General features: G+C 47.6%; 1 protein-coding gene across 1 annotated transcript in view; it reads right to left on the reverse strand.

Annotated features, from left to right (window-relative positions):
* Positions 1-388: 388 nt before the first annotated feature.
* LOC104386573 (sodium- and chloride-dependent GABA transporter 1-like) overlaps positions 389-25,319 on the reverse strand; it is a 25,942-nt gene continuing 1,011 nt past the window's right edge. Inside the window, exons 2-14 of the mRNA XM_009995192.1 lie at positions 21,920-22,051; positions 21,661-21,761; positions 19,007-19,116; positions 18,479-18,611; positions 17,132-17,266; positions 15,236-15,339; positions 14,819-14,943; positions 13,875-13,987; positions 6,089-6,220; positions 5,262-5,364; positions 4,723-4,823; positions 3,783-3,950; positions 389-493 (exon numbers count right to left, since the gene is read on the reverse strand). Of these exons, the coding sequence (XP_009993494.1) occupies positions 389-493; positions 3,783-3,950; positions 4,723-4,823; positions 5,262-5,364; positions 6,089-6,220; positions 13,875-13,987; positions 14,819-14,943; positions 15,236-15,339; positions 17,132-17,266; positions 18,479-18,611; positions 19,007-19,116; positions 21,661-21,761; positions 21,920-22,051 (1,562 nt within the window). The remainder of the gene's footprint in view (positions 494-3,782; positions 3,951-4,722; positions 4,824-5,261; positions 5,365-6,088; positions 6,221-13,874; positions 13,988-14,818; positions 14,944-15,235; positions 15,340-17,131; positions 17,267-18,478; positions 18,612-19,006; positions 19,117-21,660; positions 21,762-21,919; positions 22,052-25,319) is intronic.

Consider the following 25,319-nt stretch of genomic DNA (forward strand, 5'->3'; position numbering starts at 1 on the left):
TGTGTGCTACAGGATTCTCTGCAGAAGTTCACATGGAAACGCAAGAAGAAGAACATAAAAGTGGTCAGTAATCAGTCTAACTTCTCTAGAAATATCACCTCTTGTCACAGGAGGAAGACCTGAGCACTGACCACTCCTCTCTGAGAGCCTGGACCAGGATGTTGCATGATGAAGACAGTCACTGCACAACACCCTTGTGGCAGCTCAGGCAGAGCCTTGGTAAGTCGGGCCAGGAGGAAGAGACATGAGAGGGTTTCTCCACCAGGTCCTCTCTTCAACAAGTTAAAGCCACCACGAAGCTGGGGACAGTGAGCTGTGCTGGAGGAGCTCAAGGGACAACATGGCATGAGCAGCTACGGGGCAGGGCAAGAAGGTCCAGGCTCTCCTCCTAGACGGCAGCATCTGAGATCTTCCCATTGAAGGACATCTTTGGCTGGAGGCCGTTGTTCTGAGCGTGCATCTCTGTCTTGGGCTGTGTCATCTGCTGCAAACGCTGCCCAGGAATGAAGGGAGAGAGGGTGTCAGCTGGGGAACTGGGCACAACAGTGGTTGGACAGCCTGGGCATGGCAGTGGCTGAGGGGTGGGACCCCATGCCTCAAGCCTCAGAGGTGTCCTTAGTTACAGGGAGAGGGGACAGTGCATGTGCCAGGAGTTACTCCTCTAGCACCATTCGTTGCAAGCTTCTGCAAGTCACCTTTGTTTTGGTGCTGCATACAGCACAGCAGCTCCTCCTTTCATCTGAAATACAGGAATCATCCTTATAACATGGACAAACTGTTACCAGGCAATAGCAGTGGCAAGTAGGAGTGAGAGCTGCGATGTCACAGGCTTCAGAACAGACCCATTTTTCCAGTTTCTGTAATTTTTCAACTAGGATTTATTATAAAGTACTGCTAAGTAGCTGCAGCACGCTGACAAGGTTGAGAGAGGTCTGTGCTGCTGGTGCAGATCAGACCGGTCCACCTGCAGGAACCCTTGCACAAGCAGTGTTTCCTGTCACACTGAGCTGATCAGATGAAAATTGCAGAGCCAAGTAAAGTGAAGGAAGAACTCGGGGTAACATGGAGGGGCAAGTCATTACTGGAGGTGTGTGGACTGAGCATGATGAGTGATGAAGATGAGTGAATCACTTTTGCCTGTTGGTAAGGGACTGATGCTGTAAGTTGCAGAACAGAAGGCAGAGGAGGATGGAGCCTGACCTGAATAGACATCACTAAGTCAGGAAGAAGCTCTTCTCAGCAAAGGAAAACAAACTTCTACTTTCCCATACCTCTGAAGTCTCTGTTGCTGGTTGAAGTCCCTGAAATGTTCACTGAGCTGCTTCTGCCATTCAAGTGGAGATTTCCCCCCCCCCACATTCATGTTCAGTTGGATCAAAATGACTTGTAATCTTTCCTGTCTGTCAAAACTACTTATTCAACATTGGCATCTGATTTCCCTCCAGCTCCAGCTCTATTACAAACTAATCCAGGATCTGTGTACATAAGAGGCCAAAAATTATCTGTGTCTCTCTGACACCAATACACTCATACAGAGAAACCTACATCCTTCCTGCTGGCATCTGCTGCTCACTTCTGAGTCTATGAACACTGGGGAGGAGGTCCGGGTCTCCTGATGTGTGGGGATGCTTTTACAGGGAGAGAGGGATGAGGAGGGCGCACACCAGCCACTTGTGCTGCTGATTGGCACTGCTGGTTTGCATAAGATGCTCAGTGGATGGGTGGAAACACACAAATGAGCTGCCCTCAGATGCCAGGACATGTTTTCACCATCTTTGGTAGGAATGGGATTGAGATGAAGGAAAGGGTTGAACCATTATCTGTATTTAAGTCCCTGAAATGTTCACTGAGTTGCTTCTGCCATTCAAGTGGAGATTTCCCCCCCCCCACTCACATTCATGTTCAGTTGGATCAAAATGACTTGTAATCTTTCCTGTCTGTCAAAACTACTTATTCAACATTGGCATCTGATTTCCCTCCAGCTCCAGCTCTATTACAAACTAATCCAGGATCTGTGTACATAAGAGGCCAAAAATTATCTGTGTCTCTCTGACACCAATACACTCATACAGAGAAACCTACATCCTTCCTGCTGGCATCTGCTGCTCACTTCTGAGTCTATGAACACTGGGGAGGAGGTCCGGGTCTCCTGATGTGTGGGGATGCTTTTACAGGGAGAGAGGGATGAGGAGGGCGCACACCAGCCACTTGTGCTGCTGATTGGCACTGCTGGTTTGCATAAGATGCTCAGTGGATGGGTGGAAACACACAAATGAGCTGCCCTCAGATGCCAGGACATGTTTTCACCATCTTTGGTAGGAATGGGATTGAGATGAAGGAAAGGGTTGAACCATTATCTGTATTTGCAGTCTTCCCTTTCCCTCTTTTCCAGCTCGTATTATGAGGGGATAAGGTACCCTCGAAACATCTGAGAAAGGACCTACTATTGGAATTGTTGCTGGTCTTCAACCCCAAATCACCAAAGTGTCTTGACATAACACCCTGGCTTGAGTCCTGCAGGAACTTCAGTGGGAATTTCAACACCAATGGCAAGAATCCAAACTCAGTCTTAGATGAGAGACCAGAAACTGAGAGTAAATCTGAGACACCAAACCAACCCAGTTCCCACATCAGAGCACATCCAAATGGAGAGCTGGGAGGAAGGAAAGTCAAATTCACCCACAACTTGTCCTTAGAGGTAGAGACTCTGAAGCTGACCTCAGACCAGCAATTCCAACCAAAACATTTCTGATTTAAACATCATTCAAAATACAGTATCTATGAAGTAAGCTCATGAGATTTTGAAGGAGATCGGTGGCTGTTGCAGCTGGGCTAGGAAAGCCACAAATCAGCACCCCATAAATCAGCCATAGATCAGTCATCAGTGTGACTACTTACACCTGTACCTTGCAGCACACAGCATCGAGCAAGGGACTTAGTGCATAGTGCTCTCAAGACTGAATGTCAACACTGTAAAGAAAATCTTAACAGCAATTACTAGGTCTGACATCCAGAGACTTAGGATTCATTGCTACATAAAATCCTGCTCAAATGAAAACCCAAATGTTTTAACCTAGATCAGAGTTGTGAGTATTGTGGGTCCTGCATGAAAGTCTGCCTTGCTTCTTACCCCCTCATTCACTGAGTGCCCTTTGCAAAGCACATGACTAACTACCACTGTGCATGTCTCTGTCACTAGCAGGTCCTTCTCCTGAGGTATTTGAAGTTTCATGCTCGAGGAAGCCAGTCTCTCTGCTGAGAAGTGCCTGGTAACCATGCCCATAGCCAGGGACTGCCAGGAACCAGGACTTTTCTGGCTTAAGAAACCTCAGGTGTTTCCTTCCAGTCTCTTTCCAGGGCTCCAGTCCTCCACAGCAAACAGATATCCAGGAGAAGAGGGATTCCTTTTTGTGATGGTGGCAACAGAAAGCTCAGTGAGGGACAACAAACTGACCTAAGGAGAGATTACTGAAGAAATTACACTTGACCAGATGCAGCAAGCCATGTGCTACCCAAAAGTGCTCCCATCCATCCAGACATGTTAGTGGTCAGCTGTGCTTCTAACTCCTCTCCAGTGAACCCAGGCCACTGGAGGCCATTCTGTGCCCTGGGGCTCATTTGAGCCCTGGAGGAGAGGGTGCACAGAGCTCCTGCAGCACTGACCTGAAGTATGCTGACAACTCTGTAAGAGCAGAGTCTGCTTGGTTCTCCTTAGATTTAGTTCAGTGTATGTGGGTTATTCTAAGCAGAGAGCAGAAGAGAAGTGGTGAAGATGTTCATACCTGCTGGAGAGTCCCCGTTGAAGTGAAGAAAGAGTACAGCATGTATCCTGGAATCAGTACCATGGAGGACAGAGACATAAGCCAACCAATGCCTTGTCCCCATGCAGGATAAACATATTTTCCCAGTGTCAGAGGGGTCATTTCCACCACACTGAAGAAGAACACACCCTGAAAAAGGAAGGGAAGCCATTGAGGTGGAAGCATGCAAAATCAGAGTGCATCCATCCATTCTTTCTTTTACTATCCTCTTAGCTCCCAAGAGTCCCACAACAACCTAACAGCTCCTTAAACTAGACTAGATTCTCTCAGACCACCAACTGGTAATTTTAAATAATTTCTCCCCTGATTCTCCTATGTGATACTCATGATTTCCATTTTCACCAGACTACACAGACAAACAGTCCCCCCACACCAGCTCCTAAGCAAGCTAACAGAATTCTCACAGCTGGCCTCGGGAATCTTCATCTTCCTATCACTGGCCTTCTCATGCCATTCCTTTTATCTCTGCTGGAAGTGAAGGAACCAGCAAAGGCTAAGTTGATCTGCTGTCAGCTATACTACATTTGCTGATGTCCCTCACACCAACAAGCCTATCAGGGGGTGAGGGTGGAGCTGGCATAGCTGAGAGTCTTCATCAGAACCAATAAGAGCTTTTTAAAACACTACATCATTTGCTTATCTTTTGACATCTCAGAAAGAAGATTGAAGAACTGATGGCATCATTTAGATTAAAACCATCATCTAGAGTTTTTCTTATGGGTGATTTCCAGCAAGCAAAGTGAAGGAGTCTCCTGTACTACTTTATCCATGTCAGGTCTGCCTAGAACCACCTTGAAACACACCTATACTGCACTGAGAACATAGTGTTTCCCCTACAGCCCATCCAAGCTAAGAGGTCCTTCTGGATTCACTCCTATAGATAACATGCCTCCGTCCTTACCAGGCAGACAATAGGAGTGAAGAAGGCCCAGCAGATCTTCCACCAGATACAAGGTTGGTAGCCAATCATTTCTTCAATGTTTCTGTAAAATCTGTTCACACCTACAAGAAGAAATTAGTGTTGAAAAAGACATCCCTTCTCAGCACCATGGTCATCTATTCTCATCACAAAGCACAGGCCAGTCGCAGCAAGAGGGTGATGATGCTGTGGTATGAGAAGCTATCTGGAGGGGACAGGGGACTGGAACACAAAAGCAGACTTGTGCTAGAAGCTTCCATGTTCCTGGTGTCCTCTTGAAGGACCAGAGGGCAGGACCCTAGGCATCTGCCAGTTTGTGCAGCGGTCTTTGTGGTGGCCTGGAGAAATGAGATGACAGCCTCCCACTCCTGATTTTCTATAGTTATCAGCTTGTTCTGGTTTGAGCTAAGATGAAGTTATTTTCAGTTGCAAAGCTTTCTTTGGTTTAATTGTAGGAGGCTTCTGAAATAACTTACTGTTTCCACAGAAAAAAATAAAGGAACAACATCCTTTGTGCTTACCATAACACCAAGAAATTGAGATGGTCTCAAAGAAGACAAGGAAGAGAAGACACATGCCACTGGCTGAGTAGTAATCAAACAGCTTGAAGACATAAATGCCACCCTGAGAAGACAAAACCAGGGACAAGGAGTTTAGTTATAGCTTATGGTCAACAATCTCAGCTGGCTGATTGGATTGCCAGTATCTGCATCTGCTGGCTTTAATGTTAATTTCCCTGGATCTGGCATTGCAATATTTCCACCAGAGTCTACCTCCCAGCAGCAAAACTGATGTGGTCTCGAAGACAATTAGCCAACCTGTTCAGGCATGGCCAAGGGTGAGAAGACAGGGATGCACTAGGATTCCTTACTTTTCTCTGTTTCACATGGAGTCACTTCATTCAGTCTGCTCTTCCCCTCTCAGGAGATTTTCTGACCTCATGAACCTATAGTGCCCCACAGTTGGTCACCAGGCTATTGAGCCCTGACCTCCACACATGTGAACCTTGGCTTCAGCCCCAGAAGGGCTTCAAAGCCCAAACAGACTGGTCTTCTTTAAGTTACCTTAACCCCTTGCACTAAACAACCCCTCAGCTTGGGCTGTGTTTGCTTTAGCCATTTATGGCAAGCTGCAGAAGAACAAGCCAGTCTGACAGCAGGATGGTGGTAAAAATTATGGAAGCATTTCAAGTCACTTGAGACATGGCAGTGATGAGCAAGCCCACTTATTCAGCATTAGGACGGCTCCTAGGGATGCTGTCACTTCTCCCAAAGCTTTTGGTGCTGCTGTGCTATGCCAGTGTGACTGGAAGGGTGTTGTGAATCAGGACACAAGCAGCTGGCTGTACCTGGGTGATGTTGGAGAATCCAATGACATAGGAGATGAAACAGACTACTGCGATGAAGATCTTCTTCCTGACTCTCAGGAGATGAGGAAACTCATCCATCAGGGCTGTAATGAACCCTTCCACAGTGCAGAACTATGGGAAAAGGCATACACCAAAGACATATATGAAACTATCTTAGCCTGCCACCATCACCTCCAACGTTTAACTCCAATGCCAAGATCTTCATTGCTCTAAGTGCTCTCTGCAGATAATAGAAAAGAAGGAGGCACCTCTGCACAAAGTTGGCCCCTCTCTCCCTCCATTGAACATAGAAGGAGCTAAAAGAACCAGGGCTAAATGCTTAAAATTAGCTCAGCTAAATCTCCACTTTCTGCCTCCTGTGGAAAGCCTCCTCTTTCTTCCCCTGGGCTCTTGAGGGCCTCCCTGCCCCTGCCCTGCTCCCCTGTGCTGCCAGGTGCTCTCTCCAGCAATGGGTCTCTCTGCTCCTGGGCCGTGTGCAGGACCTGGCTTGTGCTTCCTTTCCCACTTGTGCTCTTCCCAGCCTTTTGCAACAATGCTTGTGCTGTTCACCCACTTAAAACACAAACTAAGGAGCTGCATTAGCCCACTCTCACATGCATGTGCATAGCAAAACCATCTCTGAGTACCCAGTCCTTCACTTTAGTCCAAGCACACTACATTACATGGATGCAGTGCATTAAAAGCCCATCCTCACAGCACATGGTCTTTCTAGAGCTGAAAATACCTGGCTAGCTTGTGCAGAGCTCTACCAGGCACAGTATGTTAGTGCTGTCTGCACCATAACACATAAAGAAGTCCCCATGAGTGCTACCTTCAAACCAGTTTTCCTACTAGTACTGCCCTATCACACGGGGACAGTTGGACTGTATATATGTGAAGTCCTTCCTCCCTAATTTTTGTTAAATTGTGAGATTCACTTTTACGTCTCCCTCACAGAAACCACTGGTAACATAGAGCTCCCAGCAAGCACATCAAGCCTCTAGCAGAAACACTGGGACGTTTATAAGGGCAGCAAGTTCCTAGTTTCCCTGGTCACCTTCACCTGGTAAATGTGCAAGACAGTGAAATGAAAATTAAAGAAGTCTTGTTGCTCTTGGATGTCAGGGACCTCCCAGTCCCTGGGAGAACACTCTAAAAGTGCTGGCATTTTTAGATTCAGCTTTGAATAGGGAAAAAAGAAGACAAAAAACCTAGAGTGGAGGTAGAGGCAGATGTACACAGACTAAAAAGAACAGCAGATGGCTGGAAAGATGTATGGAAGAAAAGCAGGGCATCTGAACCATGCCTATGGCTGGGCAGAGATGTCAGAAGAGCGGGCACACCTCTGGCCACTGGGACTGGCTTCCACCTGGGCATAGATTGAGGCAAAGGGTGATATTTCTGCCCAGGGTTTTATATCCACATTGTGCAGTTTGGAAAGCCAGAATTCCCAGAGGGCCAAAGCTCACCTGCTTCAACTTGAATTTTTAATGAGTAAAGCCTTTTATGTTAGACAGAAGGGCTATTAAAGCGTTTTTGCCATTTGCACGTGTGTCAAGCTGCCTTTATACTCATTGATAGTGAGGTCTTCATCCCATCCCACCTGGCTGGTTGTCTGAAAGAATCAGGGCTGGACTGGCACCACAGTGGGAAGAGCTGGTGTAACAACCAAAAAACCCCAACCAAAAATGCTGTTGTAAATTATTCCTCCCACACAGATGCATGGCCAGGCACTGCTTGAGCCATGGGCAGAGCCAGGCAGCCTGGCACCAGGCAAGGTAGAGAGGGAAAAGGGTTTGGAGAGGGGCTGGGGGTGATCAGGGACAGAGGATGGATGTGAGAGGTGTCCAGCAGAGAAGAAGCAAGAGAAATAATGCCTCACATTATGGGAAGGAGTAAAACCTTTTGGTGCAGGAAGAGGGAAGAAAGACAAGGAAAACACAGAGGGAAGGAGACGGAGATAAGTGGTAAGGAACAGGACTACAAAGTAAACTGAAACCTCTTTGCCTCATATCAAAATTATTCTGGTATGTAACTAATGAGGTGAGAAACTAAATGGTGGAATGCTGCTTTTTCTAGTCATAAAAAAGGCAATGGCCTTCATACCACTTACTGAAAATTGCCACCTGCCAGATTCAGTCCTCAGCTGTGATATAGCCTGGAAGGGGTTTACTTTTCCAGCCCTACGGACTATGGATCCCTGGCTGATCCAGGATCCACATCTCCCAGCCTGCATACCCAACCTAAGATGCACGCATGAGTTAAGCAGACACCTGAATGAGAGCATGCTGCTTTCAGGAATGATGAGGATCTACTCATTGTCATGACTCCTGGTCTCACCGGTCTCACTCGTGCTCTATGTGTGCACTTGTGCGTGCAGGTGGACACACATCCACACCTGTGCACACACACAAACACACACACCTACCTGCGTGCACACACCCCCCACACCTGTGCATACACACACACACACACAGATCCCAAATAGTTTCATTTTTCTCACTGTCTCCAGCCACAATGTTTAGCACATTGTCCTGTTCTTCCTCATGCCTTGCCTCATGCTATTGTTTCTCACCTAAACATTTTATTTCCACTCACTTTTATCTTTTTGCTCTTTTTTTTGCCTTCAGGAGCTTAATCATTACACAAGCTCCTGAGTCTAAAAACCTGGGCTTGGGAGTCAATAGAGGTGGCACCTCAGTTTGAATGAAAGTCTGTCCCCCTTCATCTCCCAAAGTCAGGGGCTTTCTATCCCCTCGGCCATGCAGAGCAACCTGACTGGGATGCAAGGGCCCACAAGGGGTACAATCACAGCTGCCAGATGTGCAGCAGAGAGCCGCGAGGGGCGGGTCTCGCCGCTGGCAGCTGGAATTCCTCATGAATAACCTGTGAGAGGCAGCCTCACATGGGCCAGACGCAGGCTTGCAGTCACAAGGCTCCCTAGCTCCCTTGGGCAGAGAACGCCTGACCTGGAAACTGGTAGGTTAAAATAAAGCATTAGCATATTATGCAAGAGGGTCTAGACGCAAGAGAGCTAAAGCCTGGATGGATCAGAGGCAGAGTGAACATAAAGGCAGACGAGTGGCAAGCAGGGGCACATGAGGGAGGTGTGTGTAGATGTAGCTGTGCTCCATCTGCAGAAGACTTGCTAAGCTAATGGACACAGGTGGACCTGCCCCCACCATCACTCAGGGGCTGGGGCTTGTCACTGCATTGCAAACACAGATATCAGCCCTACCTTCCTTTGCTAGCCAGGCTTCCAAGCATCGATGCTGCACCCACAGTCCCCTGCCCAGCTGGTGACAAGGGGCAGCCCCAGCCCAGCAGCTCTGGAGGGTGCAAGAAATAAATGCCCTATGGCCCTGCTGTGCTGACCCAGACTGGGCTGCCGACCCAGGTGAAAAAATGGCTGCTCCCCACCTGCAAATACCACAAATTATATTTAATCAGCACACAGCAACTTTTTAACTTGATGGTTCAAAATGTGTGTGCAATTGCAGCCGGTGTTGTTTGTTTTATACCCATAAGCTGCCATGGTGTTAATGATGTGTTTGATTGAATCAGAGCTCCAGCATGGAGACAGAAAGCTTTTTCATATGTATTTATCTGTGCTTTTAAGAAAGCTTGTTGTCCTTTTCATGCCTCATTCCCTCCCCTTCCTCCTCCTCCTCCTCCAGGCAATGACAGCCCCCCACAGATTGCCTGCCCTGGAGACCAGCAGTCAGAAGGAACTAGGAGAATTTCAAGTGGTATTTCAGAAGCAAATGCAGCAAATAAATTCACACAGTGCTTAGAGGGCTTATTGTCATGTCTTGGAATATTTACCAGTGCTGAGTGAATAATCCATGGAGAGTAATGTATTTTTTTTTTCTATAAATGTAGCTTATTTTGGAACATTTAGTCCTTATTTGAAATTATTTGCCAAATAATGTCTGTGGTAATGCAGACATGAGTTTTATGATATGTTTACGTGAGTGTGCCATAATTAAATACCAGGTTTAGTTTATTATATTTTCCTGGAAAACAGGTGCTACATTTCAGGAACAGGTCTGAGTCTGATTATGAACTAGACTTGGGTTTGTCAACACTACCTGTAATCTGAAAGAACACCCATTTTGTACCCGTGGCTTGCACTGCACAGGAAGAGCACACAGGCACAGGGGAGGATGTGATACACCAAGCACAGGCTTTTGAAGGATCCTTTGACTTTAATGCACTCTAAAGGGAGGCCCACTGAAACTGACTGCTTCACTGGGTAGCTGCATTTTATGCTGAATTATCAAGAAAAAAAGTATCATTCCATGAAAAAAGATAGAAACCATTATTATTATTGTGTTTTGTGAGGGCTCTGCGGGGTTCAGGGTAGAGAACTTTTGCTACATTCAGCTGCTTCCCCCTCAAACACCTTGTAAGATTTAGCTAATGGCAAAGCAGTCAGGGTACCTGGGCACCAGCCCTTCCCAAGGCATGGCTCCTTCCTCTGCAAGGATCTATCCTTGCTCACCTACAAACCAGGCTAGATTTCTTCCACTCTGCTCAGGGCCACTTTTGTTATCAAAAAGAATGCTGAAATGCTGTATCTAACCACCACTCCCATGGCAAAGCCCTAATTCAACTGCCTCATCAGTGCTTTTCTCAGGACAACCTGTCGATGCCGCGTCAGAGCACTGTGGTTTGGCTGGAGACTGGTGCCTTCTGCAGGGATGCTCCTCCCAGCTCCTGACAGTAGAGAAGATGGAGATTTTCTACCCTAGCCTATGCAAGTAAGCAGAAGTAATGACATTTTCTTGACAGTGCCTCACAGTAAATGCCATTTGCTCAGGGTGCCCCATGACACAATAAAGAAAATGGAAACCATCCAAATTGAGCTGCTCACAAAACACCAAGCGAGCTGTGATGAGCACAAACTATGATTGTGCAGACACAAAATGAAACAGTTAATACCTTTCCCCCTTATTTCACACACTTTTTCTTGGGGACTTGGGGGGAAGAAATTACACATTACAAGCGCAAAGCAGGTATTGCTGGAAATCTTTCCCTTTTCCCTTGCCCCAAAGTATTTTGGCAGGGATAGTTTCCCACTAGCTCTACTTTGAGCCCGTGAGCTCAGCTGCCAGGGTCACCCAGGAAGATGGGGAGATATGGTACCCCCACAGCAGCACTGGTGCTCCACTAGGGCCAAAAATTGATCAGATCAGCTTTCCAAAGATTCCCTCCTCTTACAGGGAAATGGTGATTGTCTTATAAGGCTGACTGGCTCTGCTGGAAGCTGGTAATTATTTTTAATTGGCAGCAGGACAAGGACTGATGCATTGGGTAGTGGACAGATACTGCCACACTTGCAGCATATTCACTGCTCCTGGAGCAGCCCGTGACACTGTGGGAAGCCCACGCTGGAGCAGTCTGTTCCTGAGGGGCTGCATCTCCTGGGAGGGACTCATGTCAGAGGGGTTTGTGAAGGATTCTCTCCCATGGGAGCGACTGTGCAGTGGTGCAGGGGAAGACTGTGAGGAATTCTTCTCCCTGAGGAGGAAGGAACTGCAGAAAACAACATGTGATGCACTGACTCTAAACCCCATCCCCTCTCCCGCTGGGGGAAAGAAGCAAGATAAATTTGGAACAGTAATTTGGGCCTGGGAAGAAGGGAGGAGTGGAGTAAGGTGTTTAATCTCTGGTCTTCATTTTCTCTTTGTCCTGATTGTATCTGGTTAGTGATAAACTAATTTTATTTTATTTTTTTCCCCAAGTTGAGCCTGTTTTGCCCACGACCATAATTGTTGAGTGAACCCTTCTTGTCCTTCTCTCAACCCACAAGCTTTTAGTGGGATTTTCTCCTTCCCATCTCACAGTGGGAGGAGGGGTGAGTGAACGGCCAAGTGGCTCTTTGTTGTCAACTGGACCTAAACCATAGCACAAGTGATAGAACAAGAGGAATTGGATTCAACTTGCACCTGAGGAAGTTTTGATTAGGTATTAAAAAAAACTTCTTCACTGAAAGGGTGACTAAACACTGGAATAGACTGCCCAGGGACATGGTTGAATCACCATCCCTGAAAGTGTTTAAAAGGCTTATAAATGTGTTGCTTAGGAACATGGCTGAAGCAGTGGACTTGGTAGACTTAGGTTAGTGGTTGGTGGAGTTAGGTTATGGTTGGATTTGTTGATCTTTAAGGTCTTTTCCAACCAGAATGATTCTGTGATTTTTATGACATGCTCATCTTAGGGAAGAACGCAGTGACAGTGGCCACGTGGGGGACTTTTATTCATGCAGCTGCATCTCACCATTACAGGTAAGGAAAGACACCACTCAGCACTGTTCCAAAGTGCAGAAGGGGACACCACCATTGTATCTGAAGATATCTTTGTCTCTTACCCCACTTTGTCCCTGGGTCATCTCACCTGACTATCCAGACCCAACATCATCAGCATGGAGAAGAAGAGAATCGACCAGAGCGGGGACAGGGGCAGCTGTGTTACCACCTGCGGGTAGGCGAGGAAAGCCAGTCCAGGGCCTGTGGTAATGAAAAGAGGGATGAGCACGTGTTTATAAAGCATTTGATGGGAAGTTTGAGCTAAGGGCCACAGTGGAACAGAGAGAAAATTATCATAGTCAGGAACTGCAGGTATTTAATAGAGGAGCTGGGAACACCTGAGCCTTCGGCCATGACACAACAACCCTGTTGGGTGCACAGGGTTGGGGGGGGGCAGCAATGACAGGTGAAATGCTTTGTCTTTTCTCTTCATGCAAGCAAGAAAGTAATCAAATTACTGCTACCAAACAGAGCTGGATCTGTTCCTGAGGGGCTGCATCTCCTGGGAGGGACTCATGTCAGAGGGGTTTGTGAAGGATTCTCTCCCATGGGAGCGACTGTGTAGTGGTGCAGGGGAAGACTGTGAGGAATTCTTCTCCCTGAGGAGGAAGGAACTGCAGAAAACAACATGTGATGCACTGACTCTAAACCCCATCCCCTCTCCCGCTGGGGGAAAGAAGCAAGATAAATTTGGAACAGTAATTTGGGCCTGGGAAGAAGGGAGGAGTGGAGTAAGGTGTTTAATCTCTGGTCTTCATTTTCTCTTTGTCCTGATTGTATCTGGTTAGTGATAAACTAATTTTATTTTATTTTTTTCCCCAAGTTGAGCCTGTTTTGCCCACGACCATAATTGTTGAGTGAACCCTTCTTGTCCTTCTCTCAACCCACAAGCTTTTAGTGGGATTTTCTCCTTCCCATCTCACAGTGGGAGGAGGGGTGAGTGAACGGCCAAGTGGCTCTTTGTTGTCAACTGGACCTAAACCATAGCACAAGTGATAGAACAAGAGGAATTGGATTCAACTTGCACCTGAGGAAGTTTTGATTAGGTATTAAAAAAAACTTCTTCACTGAAAGGGTGACTAAACACTGGAATAGACTGCCCAGGGACATGGTTGAATCACCATCCCTGAAAGTGTTTAAAAGGCTTATAAATGTGTTGCTTAGGAACATGGCTGAAGCAGTGGACTTGGTAGACTTAGGTTAGTGGTTGGTGGAGTTAGGTTATGGTTGGATTTGTTGATCTTTAAGGTCTTTTCCAACCAGAATGATTCTGTGATTTTTATGACATGCTCATCTTAGGGAAGAACGCAGTGACAGTGGCCACGTGGGGGACTTTTATTCATGCAGCTGCATCTCACCGTTACAGGTAAGGAAAGACACCACTCAGCACTGTTCCAAAGTGCAGAAGGGGACACCACCATTGTATCTGAAGATATCTTTGTCTCTTACCCCACTTTGTCCCTGGGTCATCTCACCTGACTATCCAGACCCAACATCATCAGCATGGAGAAGAAGAGAATCGACCAGAGCGGGGACAGGGGCAGCTGTGTTACCACCTGCGGGTAGGCGAGGAAAGCCAGTCCAGGGCCTGTGGTAATGAAAAGAGGGATGAGCACGTGTTTATAAAGCATTTGATGGGAAGTTTGAGCTAAGGGCCACAGTGGAACAGAGAGAAAATTATCATAGTCAGGAACTGCAGGTATTTAATAGAGGAGCTGGGAACACCTGAGCCTTCGGCCATGACACAACAACCCTGTTGGGTGCACAGGGTTGGGGGGGGGCAGCAATGACAGATGAAATGCTTTGTCTTTTCTCTTCATGCAAGCAAGAAAGTAATCAAATTACTGCTACCAAACAGAGCTGGAGAACTTTGCTAGAAAAACAAATTGATACTTACAGCTGGTTATAACTTTCCTGATGCCCTTTTTTTTTTCCTTCCATCACAAAATGCTATTTCTTGAGATAACAGCTTTCTCAAGAAAGGCAGCATTTTCAAAATATGTCTTTGTGTAAAATGACACAGTCCCATCTTGGTTAAAAAATTATTCTGTTTTACAATTCCAAAATTTTGCATGGAAAAGTGACTCTAAAGTTTGATCACATCTACTGAAAACATAGGCAGTATCTATTCTGCATCGGAAAGTTTCAAAAAGCAAATGGCCTAAATATTTCACTGCAGCAAAAGCACATAAATCTTCAGCAGTAAAAGAAGGTGAACATTAAAAGTGAGTGAAGGTGCCCCTTGCAGGTAGAGTGGGATGAAAATCAGTCACAGGTGCCTGAGCCCCATCTTGATAGGAGAGCGTGCAAAAAGGTTTGCACGCTTGGGTCCCGGTCAGGAGAGGCCTGGGAGCATCTCAAGCTGACTGAAATTGCTCTCAAAGATTGCTGTTGCACTTGAACCTAGGTTTCTGCTTACCTGAGGAGGCCAGCTCTGAAATCGACTTCTTCGTGATGTGTGACATGAAGCCAACAATAGAGAAAATAACAAATCCGGCAAATATGCTTGTGGTGGAGTTTATACAGCAGACAATAATGGAGTCTCTGGAAGAGAGAAAGAAAGAAAAGAAACCACCTGCAGATCCCTACCAAGAGGCTAGGTATGAAAAGTGGCATAAACAAAAACCCAGGCCCTTCCAAGAACGGTTCCCATGCCTTGGGGAGGAGACATGTTAAGGGTGGGGGAACCCCATGATGACAACTGCAGCCTGCTCCCCGAGCTGCACGTTGCCAGTGAGGGGACATCAGAGATCAGGCATCCCCAGACTCACTGTGACCCCCTCCCTCACCCTTGAGCACTCCTTGCCACGCAGGGGGCTGGGAAAAACTGACAGACCTGTAGACATTGTTGTGGAAAGTGTTGTAGCTTCCCAGTGCAATCAGGGACCCCAGCCCTAGGCCGTAAGAGAAGAAGATCTGTGTGGCTGCATCCATCCAGACCTGTGGAGAAGAAGTCAGTTTCGAGTCTGTCTTCCTCTGCACTGCCAGCTTGGTGGATCCAGCCCTCCAAGCACAGCTGCCCTCCCTCCTTTGAGCAATAGCTGGGCACCAAGGGGAAGGATGAGACACCTGGACACTTTGGTGTTTATCCTGTCTACCAGAGAGGGTGTGGGAGCTGCTGGGGCCAAAATCTCAGTGTTTTTGCTTTGTCAGGTAAGGCTGTCTCACCTTGGAGACAAACACTAGCCTCTGGACAATACCACCCATCGTGCCCTATAGCTTTTGCAAACATGCTGCCCAGGTTGCACAGGGAGAAGAGCACAGTGGGAGGGACTCCATGCTGCTGAGCTGTTGCAGGAGACATGTCTGCAGTGGGAGGGACTCCGTGTTGCAGGAGCATCTCCTGCAGTAGCTCAGTTCTGGGCTAGTGAGGTAGCTGGATGCAGGCCATGTCATTGGCCACCCAGTGCACTGGGATGGTTAGGACCTGCAGGCACCCTGTCACTAGGGTCACAGATGCCTGTGATGCTAGTTGCTAAGGCAAGCTCCAAGGAAATCTTTGGGCCAGTGGCTGGAAATGTCACAGAAGCCACATTGAAACCTGTAGCTGTTTTACTGCCAGCTGGGCTGAACACATCTGAAGAACAGAGTTTTCCCTACCTTCCTGAACACGCATCTCCAAGACAAGGTAGGGCTCAGAGCTGGTGGTCCAGGTGGAAAGGAGAGTAATGAAGACAGCCAGTGTGTCCCCATTTCACCTGTGGGGTGGTGAGGCTGTGCATATTTGTCTCACAGGCACAGTCAAAGCATGCTGCCTCCTGGAGCCACCACCTGTCTCACAGCTCCATGGGGTCAGCAGGGCCCCTGCCCATCACCCCATGGGAAAGGGGCTGCATAGGGACTTTAACACAGGACACTGACTTGGAGATGTGGCATTTGACTCTCCTGCTTGCAGTATCAGAAGGGAGCTTGCTAGAGAGCAATGCCTCCCAAGGAGGAGGAGGAGCAGGGGTCTGTGTCCTCCTCACAAGGCAAGTGAATCAAGAGCACAGTCCAGCCCAGCACCAGATGTACAGCCCCAGCTCTCTGAAACCTGTGGCTTGAGGCTACTTCTAGGGATGGAGCAAGGGCTGTGTGTCCCATTTTCTGAACTATGTCCCTCTGGCCTTGGTGCAGGTTGGAATCATCTGAATTTGTGTGTGTGTCCACTCGCTTTCCCACAGCAGCTCCCTAAGAAGTGTTGCTCCCCTCAGAGACCCACATCCCACATTCATCCTCTCCATTTGTCTTCCACTACCATGTCTTTGATTTACCATCACAGAGTTTCTTGTGCAAACAACTGCAGAGGACATCTTGCAAAGCTGGTTCTAGTGCCTTAAGAGTTTAAACCCTAGAAGGCACATGTGAAGGGGCAGACCATTAATTTCTTAATTGCATAGTATTTAAACATCTCTTCTGATCTTGAGAGCCCTGTCTCCAGCATTAGATCCAATGCAGCTGGCAGTGCAGTGCAGTTCCAGTGAGCTTCCTGAGAGAGGGATCATTTGGACCTCTCAGGAAATGATGGTTGTCCAGGATGTCACCACTCACACGTGAGCGGCGACCTCTGGAGCCACAGGAAAATCACTGCTGCAAAAGGCAGAGGCTGTGTCACCTGAAAGACTTGGCCATCACGACTTGAAAGTCATCATTTCAGCACTTCCAAAACTTGCTGCCATGGGTACTGCTGCACTTCTAAGGAAGACTAATGCAGAGACAAGCAGGAAGTCAGAGCTTTCCTCAGGCTACAAACCTCAGAGTCGGAGAGCTTTCTGAAGTCAGGTGTGAGGTAGAAGAGGATCCCTTCCTTGGCTCCTGGCAACGTGACTCCCCGGAAGAAGAGGATGAAGAGCATGAAGTAGGGGTATGTAGCTGAGAAATACACCACCTGCAAAAGACACCATGGGAGAGAAGCCTTCAGCCCACCACTGCCCAGGAGCTTTCCTGCCCATGGTAGCACTGCATCCAGTGTGTGTCCTCTGTCAGGGAAGAAGGGACTCCCCACACACCACTGCTTTCAGCCACATTTCCCTGCATTTTCTGTCTCAGATTCCTGTGTTAGCAATGTTTCTGGCTGTTTGAGGTTTCTCTCTGCCAGTGACAAGCAAGGATGCACTAATCACACGAGCAGCATGCTGAAGACTGGGGGAATTGCCCAGAGACAAGGGAATTTCATGAGGACAAATTTAGACCACAGAAGTAATCCCTTTAAGTCATCACATCCTCATTTTACACAGCTAAAACTGTTGTTTCTCTAGACTAATGCATCAAGAAACATGAGTCTTTTCGACTCCACTGCTTGCTTCTCAGCAGCTTTGGGGACTGACAGGTACATCCCACCCCTCATCACAGGGCCCATACTAACAATCACAGGGGCTTTGCTGGGGCTGCATAGCTGAAACCTCTTTGAGACACAGCAGGAAAGTTAACAGCTTAGGTGACCTACACCTAAAGTGCTTCTTTCTGATCTCTCTGCCAGATTATTCCTTTCATAATATTGTCCTGCTACATCACGCTGAGCTCTAAATAACACGTCTCAGTATCTCAGCATCACAGTTTCACTAAACTAAGCAATTATCTTTCTGCTGTGCTAGCCTGAAATGCTACACACTGAATAACAACGTGCTTCTGATCTGGAGGTCTCCCACCAATCTCTAAAGAGCAACAAGAAAATTTTCAAAAGAGGTGGTGAGGTTTTTTTCCCCTAGCAGCATTTTAGGACACCATGGTTTTCAAAAGGGGGAGCTCAGAAGAGGCCTTGCTCTCTCAAAGGGTGGGCCTGAGGCAGGAAATGTAAGTAATTGCCAAAAATCTCTTCCCATGCCCTTCAGAGAGACTGAGGGTTCAAGGCCATGACTTTACAGGGAAGAGTTTTTCTTGGTGCTTAGAATGAAAATTACCAGAATCATGGTAGCAATTTTTACAGCTGTGAAAGGTAAATGTCAGAAATTTTATAGCTTCTACTGCAATTCTGCTTTGAAGCATCATGACCTCAGTTATAGACACTCAAACAAAATTGAGTCCGGAGGACGTTCCCACAGCTGAGTCCCCCACGTGGCAAGGAGAGGCAGCACCGAAACACCCTGCCCTCGCGCCGTACCTTGCCCGTCCACTCCACACCCTTCCAGATGGAGAAGTAGACCAGCAGCCAGGCCAGGGCCAGTGTGCCAGCCAGGGGCCAGCGAACGGCACCCGGCTCCCCCAGGCCCCCCGTCATCTGGTGCATGTTCCTCCTAGAGGTGGGAGAGGTTGCGTTAAGGAGAAATCCAACCCTTAGGGGCAGAGTGACTGGAGACCCCAGAGGCAGCTGGAGGATGAAGGGCCAGGTGTAGACAAGCATGAGAAACTGTGAAACCCTAAAGGGACCTGAGGGTCATCGTGATGGGATAAAGGAAGGGGAAGAGAGGCAGAGAGCTGTCACCCCCTCTATCCCCTCTACCCATCTGGCCTGCAGTTGCACAGTGCACCCCATGCCCACGCCCACCCCAGCTGCTGACTGGCTCTGACCCCCTTCCTGCCAAGGCTCTCCCAGGAAAGGTGCCAGCAGGCACGGCCACAGCCCCAGTGAGCAGGTGCAATGGCCAGGGTGTGAGGGAAAAAACCTGGTGTAGGCAGGCTGTGGACGTACTCCCAGAACTCGGTGACGGCGCTGGTGAGGTTGGTGGTGTCGCTCAGGGAGTAGTTGGAGAAGCAGCGGTCGGTGTTCCAGGCATTCCCACAGCTCTGCCACGGCAGGTCCTGTGCCAGCACAAGGAAAGCAGGGTTATCATCAATGTAGCCTCTACAAAAGGCAGCGGTGAGCAGTGAAATTTGTCTTCTTTTAAACTGAAACCCCATTTTTTTTCGCAAAGAGGACAGGTGGGCTCTTCTGGGTGGGCAGGAACCTTGCAGCCAAAAGCATTCCACAGTTTTCCAACATAATGATAAATTGCAACACGGATTTTCCAGGGAACAATATCACAATGTGATTAGGGCAGTGCTGTAGGTCTAATAAAATGTTAGCAATTCCCCAGATTGAAAGCCATTTCCAATTAACTGTTGGTAATTAATAGCTACTAATTAAAATAACTACTAGGGGATATTCTATTTATAATCATTGCAACTTTCAGCTAGCATCACTCAATAAGTGATTGGAATTTACTGCACAAAGAATAAACACTGATTTGCTCCTTATCTCTCATTTACACCAAGCTTCAATGCTTAAAAAGCAGCATGGAATTGAGAATGAGGGCTAACGTTTGTTTACACAAATAAACTACTTTAACATAAGCCCAGGAGTAAATTTAAAGTGGAGTAGTTATTTCATGCTGTCCCCTGCTCCGGTTATAAGCAGGACAAAGGGATTCCTAGGAGATGTTTACACTGTAGGTAGCAGTGTGACTGCTACAGATTTAATACAACCGGCTCTGGCACTGCAAGAAATGAAAGTGCAGCATCAGGGGCTGTGGCAGCATGTGGGGCAAGTTGCCCCTGCCATGTAGTGCCACGGCCACAGCAGCCCAATGAAAGCAGCTCAGGTACATCTTCATGCAGAGCAACCTCATTTCCCAAGGGCAGAGCACGTAGATAAATGCAGAACAGCTATTCTGGGTGATTCCCCTCTGCTGATAAGATCTCAGGCTCTGGCGGAACAAAGCTTCAGGAAAATGTTGTTTCTGTTCCTATTCACCGATGAACACAGACCCCTTTAGAAATATTACCTGTTTTAAGTGCCTGGTGGCATAAATGCCTTTAATTTCTGCCTTCACCCACCATCTAAATCGGTTCACTCCAGCAGGTGATCCCCTCCTAACATACAGGCAGAGGAAAGGCCGCGGAGGGGCAGGCAGGGACACCCCAGTGGCTACCCGAACTGGTCACAGCCACGCAGTGTTTTCATGGTGGACTTGCTCACTGCACTGAAGCAAATGCAATGGCTCAAACAGCGTCCCACAGCAGCCTCTCCAACCAAGCGGTTTGCACATCAGAAACATTATGTAGCTTTTACAAGGAGGGGCAGGCAGGGGGGTGGTTTGTAGCTGCTCCATTTCCTCTGGGTTTCAGAGGACAGAAATTGCAGAAGGCAAGTTAGGTTCTTGTCTAGGCTCAAAATATACCTAGTCGAATTTAGGAGGAACACAAGTCAGACATCAGCCTAGCTTTTTGAGTTGTACCCCAGCTCCTTTGAGGAATCTGGAAGTATCTCTGGTAAAAGAAAAGGCTGTGACTCAAACTGTGTAGATACAAGCGCTGTCGCCTGTGTGGTCTGTGACACCTGGATATACCAAACCCTCATCTGAAGAGATATCCTGCCCAGGGTCTAACTGGTTTGGGGTACTTGTCTACCCCCTTGGGGTAGACATCTGTTCATTTGGGAACCCCTCAGCATGCAACTAATCATCCATGACTCAATTTGTTCCAGACCCTGAAGCCTAGAGTGGATATTGGCAGTAGAAGCACAGCTGAAAATGTAAAATAGGATATTTTAAAAAAAATCTTGATAGATACGTTAAATTTTTTATCAAGCAAAAAGTGAAATTGGATGTACGATGTTCATAACAGTATTTCAGGGTTATACCTAAATGAAAAAACATCCCATTTGAACTACGGAGTGGATGTCTTTAAGGCTGCAGGTTGCTGAGACAGTTAAGTTGAGGGGGATCTTTCCAGGTTCTGGGATGAAATAAATTTTTCAGCTATCAAGAATTTAATGTGAGGTGTGATTCCAACCTCATACAGTAGAAGACCCTGCTATGGAAGAGGAAGCTGCTATAAACCACAATGCCAAAGTACATGCAAAGAGAGTCAAAAGCATACATTTAAATGCTTTATGACTGATTTTCCCAGCAGAAAAAATCCCCAGGATTTAATTTATCAAGAGAAGCATAAATGAGGACTAATTAAGGTCAGGACTAAGTCCTGGGTAATAAGAACATGTGACAAAAACAGTTGTGGAAATGTGAGGCTTTTAGATTCACACAACTCTAGAAATATAACAGACACAGGGTGGGTTTTTAAAGACTGATGTGAGTGGGGAACAGTTCCCAGAGAGGGGATGGGACCAGCACCTCCAGAGATCTACCCTCTCCAGAGGACAAGCATCAATACCCACCAGCACTGCCTTCAGGGGTAGTGGAACCTCTTTGGGAAGGAAGGGTCCAGCAGGGTGCTGATAAAGGCTGCTTGCATGAACTGTAAGCATTTTGTGCATGTTTTGTGGCATAAACACCACCTTCTCACAAAGCAGGGAGTAAGGACCCAGAACACAGCCAACACCATGCTACAGACATGTCTCTGACTCACCGTGGTGAAAGAGTTGAAGAGATAGTAGAGGGCCCAGGCAATGATGACAATGTAGTAGATGTTCAGCCAGAAAGAGAGAACCACAGCTGCCAGCCCTACTCCTGTGAAGGAAGGCAGAAAGCATCATCAACCCAGGTGTCTGGCGCCCAACTGTGCCCATGGACATAACAAGTTTGGTGACAGAGCCAGAAGAAGTGAACCAGTTCAAAGGGGTTTTGTCTTGTTGTTAAGTGCCACTGCCTGCACAAACTGACAGTACCTTTAAACATGGGTGCTAATTTCCATACTCCCAGTCCGCCGACAGAGGTATACTGGCCCAGAGCAGTTTCCAGCAAGAAGAGAGGAATTCCAGCAAACACCAGGGTCAGGAAATAGGGGATGAGGAAGGCCCCTGAAAGAAAGAGCAATGCTATCAGATGACTCCTTCTTTCACTAACAAGTAAATGCCTCTAGCCATGGTTCCTTGCTCTGCAGCACCAACATGATGAGGAGCAGACTTGCTTGGAGGCAACAGTCTGCAGCTGAATTTGGTGTGTTTAGTAGGTCTCCCATAGAGATCACCACTGCCTTCCCCTTATCTGTTCTGATAGCTATGGATATATAAGTATCATATATACATATATACTGGCATCACTAGCTATGTGATGCCAGTCTCAATTGTTAGATATTTAGGCAATGCTAGGCCCAACATGACAATGAACCCAAAAACCTGGACACTGACACTGGTAATTTGTACTTGTTATTTCCTGTCTTACCTGCACCAGCTTGCCCTTCTTCACCTTGAAGGAAAAAGGCACAGGAACTGACCACTTCTTTTCTCTTTATAACTATTTCAGTCTTTCAAGCAAACTGTGGCTATGTCTGTATTTGCTCTTGTAACAGCCCTATACATCTCCCTAGCCTTGTTTTGCACTTAACATTCCTGGTGAAAACATTATTCCCCTCTATGGACCCTGTGGAAATAATCTCATAACTAGAATGGAAGTAGTGCAGCCATTTGTTAGAGATAAATTTACACCCTGTTATTAGAAGAGCAAATACAATTGGAGAGAACCTCGCCATGTGATTTGAAGGCTGTATGTTCAGGTCATCCTGACTTCTAAGACTTGGGACACAGCTCATTTTCCAGCTTCCTCGTGCATGTGCTGGAGCATGTCATCATCCTTGAAGAGGACAAACTCCTGCAGAAGGTGATGGCTGGGAAGAGAGAAAGGACAACTCATTTTGCTCAAAAGCCGCTGGCCGTGTGTCAAGGTTTTGCTGGGACAGAATCATTTTTCTGTTCAGAGAAACTGTAGTTTTGAGAGGCTGTGGAGTCCAATTCTCTGAGAACAAAAGAGGTAAGATGCACTGCTTTTGTTAACAGCCAGCTCCAGTATGGGGGTTTCTGTAGTGACCACAGTTGAGGGTAGTTTTGAACCACACAGGCACAGAGGTCTAGGAGGGGTGAAGCCCAGGGCAGCTACTCCACGCCAACCAACCAAAGTATTCCGTATCATAAATATCACCCTCACTATATATTGGGAAGTCTGGGGGAAGGTTTTTACTTCTACCACGGCTGCCTTCCCAAGAGGGTCTCATCTGCCTGAGCCTGCTCCTTTGCTTGCTGTGAGTGTCACATTCTCTCTGGAGCCATTGTGCTGGCAGTGTTGGGCATTCAGCCTGCACTGCTGGAAGTACAGAGCTTGCTACTGCTACCTAGAGCTGAGTATAACTTTGCATCTTACATTAGTACTAGGGTTAATATTAGTTTATTGTTGTTGTTGTTGTTATTATTATTTTCTATTAAATCTGTTTTCATTTCAGCCTGACCCTGAAGGGGAGTCAGGTGATAGAACAATTATGACACTGTGTCTGGGATGGCACTGGCTTCTGCACTAGCTGGAGGGCTGAGCTGTCAGTCTGAGTCGTCTTCACCAGATACTAGTGGGAAAGCAAACACGGAGCCAGTGAGCAAAGGGACTCTGGAGATGCACAGCCCAGTTTGCACCTGGCAGAGTCAGGCTCCAGCAGCTGCTCTCTGAGGGCAGAGAAGGGGTGAGGCACAGCCAGAGATGCCAGCTCAGGGGGCACCCAGCTGCAGATGCCTGCTTGCCAACCAGGGAGCTGAGCCCAGCTGGGAGAGGCAGGAGCCAGCACTCAGAGTGGGAGTCCACGGGAAGCAGTGTGCAAGAGGAGCTGGCAGTGCGTGTCAGGGAGAAAACACACACCAAGCCAGCAGCTTGATGACCGTGAGACTGAATTGCAAGCTGGCATGGAAGCAGCTGTCAGCTCCACCAGCAGCCTGGTGTGGAGCAGTGAACTGCTTTGAGCATGGCTGAGGGAGGAGCGCTGCCCACTCAGCATCTTCTCCTGCACAATCCATAGCTGCCACAGCCTGCAAGGCTGGGAGAGGTCTTGCTTGCTAGGAGCCCTTCAGGAAACTAGAGCCCTCTCTGAGGGCACGGATGCTGCCTCACTACCCTTGTGCCTCATTGTAAAGTTTGGAGACTGAGCTCATCAGCAGTCCCACTGCCTGCCTGGCTTTTGTGCAAGCAGCTAACAAAATTTGGCCACAGCCCTGATGACCATGCATTTTTCATCTGCTGTAGGCCAGGAAAATTTGTAGAGGAAAAGTTTTATCAGACTGTTGAGGAAAAAAAGATGAACATTTGGACTCAGGTAATTTATCCTGGCTTGACAGAAAACTTCTAGAATAAGGGCAAAACCTACCAACCAGACTGCAGTCTTGAAGTGAAGGCTGTTGGCAATGACACTGCCACTCTGGAGCACCAGTTCCCTGAGCAGGCATGGATAACGTTCCCAGGTGTGGTACTACCAGAGGTGAAATCAGTTTGTAAAGTTGTACTTAATATTTGCATGCCTGTGCCTGAATCCTTGGCCCAGAGAGAGAGGGGTAGTCTTTAATCTCTGTTCCTGGATGGCCTGCTGAAAAGTCTGGTCCTGATTGTCTACACAAATGATTGTGTATGGCCTTGGGAGAGTTCAAACCTGCCTCCAAAGTCCAGGGGTCATAGGAGTGAGGGCACTGATCCTGCCCTGCCTGCTTAGGGCACTGGCCCTTGGAGGCAGGGAAGGACTGATCACACAGCACCTGGCATTCCCTGTGTAGCCCCAAATCTGCCTGCAGTCTCCAGCTTCTAATACCATACAGCAAGGAATAATAATTACTCCTTAAAACACTGAACGCTGCCCACGAATCAAAACTTGAGCATCACAAGCTGTTACATGCTGTTGCTTGGAATCTCAACTTGTAAATGAGAAATGCATGAAGCTTATTTAAATAAATGTTCTTAAGTTATTCAAGCTCAGGATCTCACAGACGATTTTCTAGCACCTACCGAGCCACATTTAGAGTCAGTTTAGAGTCCAGTAAAACCTTGCTGACATCAGAAGGACTGCACGAGGTTAGAAAGGGGCGCAGAGGCTGGAGCATTAGTCACAGCCGGGCACGCTGAGCTGCGTGCGGGGCCAGCAGGGAGCCCGGGCATCACTGCGGGTAAAGCAGCGGGTGGGCCTTGAGCTGGGCTGCTCTACCCTGGGCGTACATCCCCTGATGATGTGCCTGATCCCCGTGCCAAGTGAACCAGCCGTGAGCTGATCCGATGTGGCAGCGGTAAGCGAGACGACAATCTCCCCCCTCAGTTCAGCATGCCTGT

The sequence above is a fragment of the Chaetura pelagica genome, unplaced genomic scaffold (assembly GCF_000747805.2).
Source record: "Chaetura pelagica isolate M959 unplaced genomic scaffold, ChaPel_1.0 scaffold343, whole genome shotgun sequence".
NCBI lineage: Eukaryota > Metazoa > Chordata > Aves > Apodiformes > Apodidae > Chaetura > Chaetura pelagica.